The sequence below is a fragment of the Priapulus caudatus genome, unplaced genomic scaffold (assembly GCF_000485595.1).
Source record: "Priapulus caudatus unplaced genomic scaffold, Priapulus_caudatus-5.0.1 Scaffold748, whole genome shotgun sequence".
Classification (NCBI taxonomy): Eukaryota; Metazoa; Priapulida; class Priapulimorpha; order Priapulimorphida; family Priapulidae; genus Priapulus; species Priapulus caudatus.
In genome coordinates, this window is record NW_014577809.1 from 41,843 (window position 1) to 49,673 (window position 7,831).

The 7,831-nt window shown below is 40.1% G+C and overlaps 1 protein-coding gene across 1 annotated transcript in view; it reads left to right on the top strand.

The window, feature by feature from the left end:
• Positions 1–4,481, top strand: part of LOC106813268 (fibroblast growth factor receptor 1-like) — a 12,096-nt gene extending 7,615 nt beyond the window's left edge. Inside the window, exons 4-5 of the mRNA XM_014817368.1 lie at positions 3,767–3,925; positions 4,427–4,481. Coding sequence (XP_014672854.1) covers positions 3,767–3,925; positions 4,427–4,481 — 214 coding nt within the window. The remainder of the gene's footprint in view (positions 1–3,766; positions 3,926–4,426) is intronic.
• The last annotated feature ends 3,350 nt before the right edge of the window (positions 4,482–7,831 follow it).

Sequence of the window (7,831 nt, forward strand, 5' to 3'; positions counted from 1 at the left end):
CATGTTAGGTCCCGGCTGCGTATACCAGCCAGTACACAATCTGGCTACGTTAGTGTATTAGCGCATGCGCAATATCTCTCGAGAGAAATCGTATTTTGCTAAGATTATGCGTTGAAAATGAAGTGGAGTTATCTTAGAATATATTTATATGATAACATTCCATCAGTAAGCATCATTTAAGAAATAGGAGGAAGACATTGCATGTTAGGTCCCGGCTGCGTATACCAGCCAGTACACAATCTGGCTACGTTAGTGTATTAGCGCATGCGCAATATCTCACCAGAGAAATTATATTTTGTGATGAATATGCATTTAGAATGGTGAGGTGGCATCTCAGCAGTAGACCTGTGTTTATAATTAGGAGAGCGCCCTAGCATGTAGGGTACAAAACACCTTCTTTATTCCCTCGCGTCCTTCCCCTTGCCTCCCCTGTCCCTCACTCAGCCTTCTTCTTCTTCTACCGCCCCCAGCTATCTTCCCTGCAGCCTTTCCTCAGTCTCCCATCCCCTCTCTCCCACAGCAAGCTGTATTATGAAGTGTGCCTCAGACGGCACTGCACGCCTAACACGGTGCGCGCGCATGCGCAATATCTCCCGAGAGAAATCATATTTTGCAAAGATTATGCATTTGCAATGAAGAGGAGTTATCCTAGCATAGATTTATATGATAACATTCCATCAATAGACATCATTTAATAAATAGGAGGAAGACCTTGCATGTAAGGTCCCCGCTGTGTATGCAGGCGACAGATATCCACATCCAAGTGTGGCCTTAAGCCCCCGGGAGCCTAGGGCCCCGCTGGCGCAATTATACACTGTGCAAGTAATGCAGCCTACTTTTCTTTGCTGGAGTCGGTATAGCTTACAACCAAGGCTTACCACACAATACTGTATAGGAGGCCTTAGACCCTTTTCATCCACAATACTATATATGTGGCCTTGGTTGGCCGCCAGCATACACTATACTACAATACTATGTAGATGGCATTAGGCCACCGTCATATACAATACTATATATGTGGCCTTGGGCCCTTTCATAAACTATTTTATTATTACAATACTATATGGGTGGGCTTGGGCCCCCGCCCTACAAATACTATATATTATGGCCTTGGGCCCCTATCATATACTATTATTACAATTCTATATAGGTGGCCTTAGGCCCCAGTCAAACAAATACTATATATGTGGCCTTGGGCCCCCATCATACACTATTATTACAATTCTATATAGGTGGCCTTAGGCCCCCGTCACACAAATACTATATATGTTGCCTTGGGCCCCCATCATACACTATTATTACAATTCTATATAGGTGGCCTTAGGCCCCCGTCATACAAATACTATATATGTGGCCTTGGGCCCCCATCATACACTATTATTACAATTCTATATAGGTGGCCTTAGGCCCCCGTCATACAAATACTATATATGTGGCCTTGGGCCCCCATCATACACTATTATTACAATTCTATATAGGTGGCCTTAGACCCCCGTCATACAAATATAACGCCGGCAACACTATAACGTGCTACTAATAACTTACCGAGTGCTGCACTGGCGCTTGTCTTGTTTTTTCCTATTTAATGCTATATCTATGCCTATGGGTGATACAATCGGCATATACCATAGTAACTTGTTTTAGCATTACTAAAGAAAGAACTATTTTCGGTCGCGGAAGGGTTATTGTCGGAGTGAGCTGACGGGGGCTAGAGGCCACCGGCGGGGGACGAGTAGGCCTAAAGCCATACTTGGATGTGGATATCTGTCGCCTGCGCCTAACACGGTGCGCGCGCATGCGCAATATCTCCCGAGAAAAATTGTAGTTTGCAAAGGTTATGCATTTAAAATGAAGAATATGAATATATATGATTGCATATACGAGTCTCGATCCCTTCTGCTCCTTTCCTCTCTCCCTTCCTTCCCCTCCCTCTCCCCACTAATCAACAACATTCCGGACTGATATCGCATGTCCGGCGCTCCTAAACTCCTATGATACGCACAACACATACAACAATATTTGTTATAGGAAGAATCTTTCTATGACAAATAGTGTCATAGGAGAGCGTATATATGCGTATGTCGTATTTGTCATAGATGCTAGCAGAACAGGCTGGAAGCAGCGGGCGGTTTCATACGTCACGAATGACAGCTAGGTCGTGGCGCCAAGGTGACCTTTCGCGCGCTTCTATGTAAATAACTCATGTTTATAAATTAGCTCGACGCTGCATACATTGATGTTTGTCTATGTAAGTCGCATCTAGACGTGAATCAGGGAGGAAGAATACTCGCTTACGCGCTCGATAACCTAATTGTACACGCTGCCGAAACGCATATGAGCGGCAAATGCAATGTATCGTGTAGGTGGTGCTGCGCTCCGAATGCACTATACAGCGCATCACACCGCACTCCATACACTTGCAGACGCCTTATATACCAGTAAGATCAGTTGTACCAGTAATATACCAGTAAGCAGCTTTTATACCAGTAAGGGTTAGTGTAAGCACCTCAGCGCAAGAGTATGTTCACGTAATCATCGTAAAATAATACGATGATTAGTGTAATAATGTATCTCATTATCGTGCTATAACTGCGATGATTATCATGATTACAGCTTGTTAGATGAGTATTGGGATTAACGTACGCACTAATGTACTTGTTAGCAGACAACGCTACACGCGCTTACATGAGTCTTTTCGTCTATACGAACATAACGAACATTCCTTTCAACACGCAAAATATTGACTGGATAACAATTACGCTTGGATATGCAATATACGTTTGGACATGGCTATAGCTGATAATATGCCTATTCCTCATCATGAAAATAGTGTGCGATATCTTATGAATGGTCCAATAAAGCATATTTAATTTACACCTAATTAGTTCAACTCTTTTTGCATATACGCGTTTTATGATATAAATACATTATTAGGATTTGGGTATAAATCTGTTTGAATACGCATTGCATACAGGCACGTAGCATATTGTCATATGCTTCTATAGGATGGCTGGTCGCATATTGCTGATATTGATATACCTATCATAGTTACGGCATACATCAGCGACGGGATGTACGTTGTACAATTGAGCAAACTAAAATTGAGTATTACCTTTCTTTCGCGTATAATTCGTTGTCATTGAAAAAAACAGACAGTATTGAATCCTAGTAAGAAGCACGTTCATATAAGATATGTAATACAACGGATGCGATATTACGGCAGAGGTACACTGAAAAACAGGATATAATGCATGTGAAGGAGGATCGATGGAAGATTTCATTATTACAACCGGCTCAGAAAGAGAGGTGACCCATAAAAACTCGATTACAAACCTTCTGCTAAATGGATAGCCTCAGGTTCCTCAATATGAAATTCTATACGCAGTAAACTTTTGCGCACAAATCTTCTCAGGTCCCTGACACGGTCAGACCCCTTGAGGAGAACAATTCTGTACACTGATATGAAATTCATGATGTAAAAAATGATTAAATAATAAACAAATAAAAATTAATTAACTATTTAGTTAATCCATATGCAAATGAATAAATTGGTAGAGCGATAAATAAAAGGGATAAAAAATTAACCAATTAATTAAGATTCTCATACATACAAAGATTCGAACTATATTTGTGTAAATGTCAAAATATTTGCTACATCGGGTGTGAATAACAACAAATCAAAACATCAAATCAATGAAATCAAATAAGATAAAAACACATTTTGTTTTTATTTGACCTGATTGCATGCTACCTTTCCATGTTGCAGTCATGACATCATGTTAGCGTGTTGGCACTCCCGCTCCGTCTGTCGCCCAACATTCGCTGATATCAAGCGGCGATTAGATCAGATTAAGGACTACGGACCTTACCTAGCATCTAACTCGTTTGAAAATGAATACTACTCCGCAAACGTCTCTATGTTGCGGTATGTAGGCCCCTACACGTCACTTGCATGTTATTAGATGTTTTGTGCCGCAGCTGAAGATTTGAAGATCGAACACAAGAAATGGTAAAGTTTCGAATGAAATTCTGCGACGGTGGCGCTACAGCCGCCGGGTGTGCATTAAATAGGCTTTCTGACATTAAATTTCAAAATCACAAGTATATGAGTTTTATTAATAATATGGTTTACAGCCTGTCAGGACAACTGTGCGTTATAGCTGCGCTTGCACATCGCGTCCACTGTCTTTATACAATTTAAATGAAGTTCGATTTGTACTTTGACAAGTTAGTAATGTAACATGTAGCCTCGGTCTATCGTTGTTAAACTATCAAAACTACACCAAACAAATATTATATGGTGCAACAAATAATTCGTTGATTTTACAGCTTAACATCACGGAGCGTTTATCATCGACATATTATTGAAACTCTACATCGGGTGCTCGTATATTTAATAATTAACAGGCGTCTCACTATTTTTCAGACAAACGGGGTCAGATGAGGACGAAGCGGCTGGGCAGTGCAAGCCATCAACTTAATGTCACTAAAATAACTAAGAATTGCCAATAGATAAATTATCATGTTGCTATTCATTCATCTTTGATTATCTTTAGTCATCAATCTTACAGGATTATTATCAACGATCAATGATTAATTATATTATTGACAATTACCATTAGATAATTGACGATCTAAGAATATTAGACGATTAAGTCTACGCTCATATCTTTTCGGGTGTGTTGTGAACTCTGGTTAAGATTTGTGGTCAATTAATTTTTACATGTAAATTTGTTATTGCACACCGATTGGCGATGGCGAAGCGATAGCTTACAGCCGTATTCAGCATATCTGCTGAGTGCATGTCTGAATTCTAGAATACACTGCATGTGTGATACTAATGATTAAGTCTGTAGTTAATTTTGAGATTTCAAAACTATCCTGTCCAGCTGCCGCAACGGCGGGCAATTGGCATGGGCTACGCGCATGCGCGATTTGATTATGTTTCATTACATACTGACGGACCGTTTGTTTATTTCGCTGTTTATGCGTCTTCTATTGTAAAAACCTCATATTGTATTGTAACATATCTTGTACGAGTGTACCAAGAGCAGATGGTGCGTACATACGGTTGTTTTCGAATTATTTTTAGTGTTATCGTGAGTGTCTAATATAGATTAATCTATAGTCGAATTCTAATCTATAGCGTGATCTATGTTATACACTCCTGGTGTTATTACTGGTACATGATAGTCATAGTTGGTACTACAACGAACTTATTTATACTAGTATACATGGGGTTTTGTACTAGTACTAACGTTTGCGCATAAACATAGTTTGAAAATTATTTCTAGAAGATACTTTATAACGATATAATGATAACGATATAATGATATGATATAATGATATAATATGAAATATATGATATAATGATAATATATGATAACGATAACGATATAACAATAGTAATGAGGGACAGCAATGAAAACAGCAATTATTTTTAACGAAAATATCTTCTATTTGCCGTCGGGCCTTTTATTTTTTATTTTTTAGTTTTAGTTTATTTTTTGCGTTTGTTATTTGACACTTATATTTTCGTTTTATAAACTTGTTATTGACTTACTGCACAAACGTGCTTTTATTGTCAGTACACGAAATGTAATTTGTGTAAATGTAATTTATGAAAATGTTTAATAAATCTACCATACTGGAACAGAAACACGTGTAGGCGTTGCAACGTTTGTTCAACGTTTTCTTCAACGTTCAACGTTCAACGTTTAACGTTTGTTCAACGTTCAAAATTTCCTAACTGGGTAACCTTGCGTGTAGCAGGAAACTGTATGTAGGCGTGTGCGTGTGCGTGTGCGTGTGCGTGTGCGTGTGCGTGTGCGTGTGCGTGTGCGTGTGCGCGTGCGTTTACGTATGCGTGTGGGTGTACGTGCGTCTGCTTAGGAAATTCATCCTGCATGATTTAAATATTTCATCGTGTTTCATCCACGTAGAATTCAGGAGAACGCATTTATAAGCAGTTTTTCTAGTGCTGATAATGCCGAAAGAAATTTCTGCGGATTCACTGCATTTCCACTGCGCACAGTCCTAAGAAGTCGAAACAAGCAAGTCACGCGTATTCCGCGAAAGAAAGTTTTTTCAATTACGCTGTTTTGTGTAAAAGTGTCTTCTAATGACGAACACGGCAAAAGAGAAGAAACTTTCCACCGGGCGTGAGTCTCAAGAGGATGGCGAGTGCTTGATTAGAATGCGCATTGTCGAATTTTACACGGGGGGATGGCGGTGTCTGCGTGCATGCGTGCGTGTGTGTGTGTGTGTGTGTGTGTGTGTGTGTGTGTGTGTGTGTCTGTTCGTGTGTGTGTGTGCGTGTGAGTGTGTGTGTGTGTGTCGTTAATTCTGCCCAGTTCCCTGATTTATATGACTTTCAGATTAACTATGGTCTGGTGGCTACAGCAAGTGCTGTGAATCTAGGAAACATCGGCAAACTATGGTACTTAATTGCGATGCAGTAATCTGGCTGTATGTATAAGACTTTGTGATAGCGGCTGTTGCGCACTAAATTGCCATGGTGCATTTCGACAAGCCAAAATTAGCGCCAAGTAGACACGCTAAAAACACATCGCAAATGATTTGACTGATAGTCAGTGGCGTGGAGGAGGCAGCTTCGGTGCTGGCAGCGACAGATATCACCAACGAGCTAGCACATCCAATGAGAAACCTCTTAATCATCACACTTTCATCATCAATCTCTATACTGATCAATCGTACAATGATCAAACTATAATTATCAATGTCTGATGCCCAATCTATCAAAGCGGAATCATCAAAATAACATTATATGTCAATATATAACCGAGCTATTTATAATACCGCTGCTCATCATCAATAACATGCCGACAAATCTACACCAATTAGTATATCATACGATGTCTGCTAGTCTCTTGGTGCAATATGATCACACATGAATAGGCACACCTATTCCCCGATTCATCGTCACTCCGCGTTAATTGCTTGACCACGCGCGTATCGGTGGCGAAGTCCCTCAGCTATGTAACAGCCCTGATAGAAGTTGTCACTAATCCGTAATCACATCACAGGGTTGCAATGGTGCGATCATTAACTAACAAGAACAATCGGAGATAGTAAACCTCCCCCCTCCCATCTTGCTGGTACACACAATATAGAGTTTGATGAAATTTTCAGAAATTTGAAAAAAATATATCATCCGGTATTTTTTTTGATGAATTTTGAATGCGTCCACAAAATAAATGTAAAAAAATGAAAAAATAAAAAATCCTGGATCCATTTCTGGATCCGGATCACCACCAAAATCTAATCGATTGGTTGCTGGTTCAAGACCAACCCGTCCAAAAAAAATCATCAAAATCCGTCCGTAACTTTTTGAGATATCCTGTTGACAGACAAACCAATAAACAAACTAACAGGGGATATTAGGACAGGATTTATACGATCGAGAGATACTGAGAAAGAGAGTGAGAGAGTGTGGGTGTAAGAGAGAGATAGTGTGAGGGAAATAGTGAGTGTGCGAGAGAGGGAAGGGAGTGAGAGAGAGAATGTGTAAGAGAGAGAGAGAGAGAATGTGAGAGAGCACGTGTAAGAGAGAGAGAGAGAGAGAGAGAGAGAGAGAGAGAGAGAGAGAGAGAGAGAGAGAGAGAGAGAGAGAGAGAGAGAGAGAGAGAGAGAGAACGTGTACTAACGAAAACAAAACTGCAATAGAGAAAGACAAAGACAACCCGAAAGAAGTAGAACGCGCACAGAGGAACCACCCGCGCGTGACTGCAAACACAAAGGAAGCCGAGCGAGAAAGAAAGAATAAAGAAAGAAGAGAGAAGCCCATAACATGCAGCTTTTATCTTTTAAT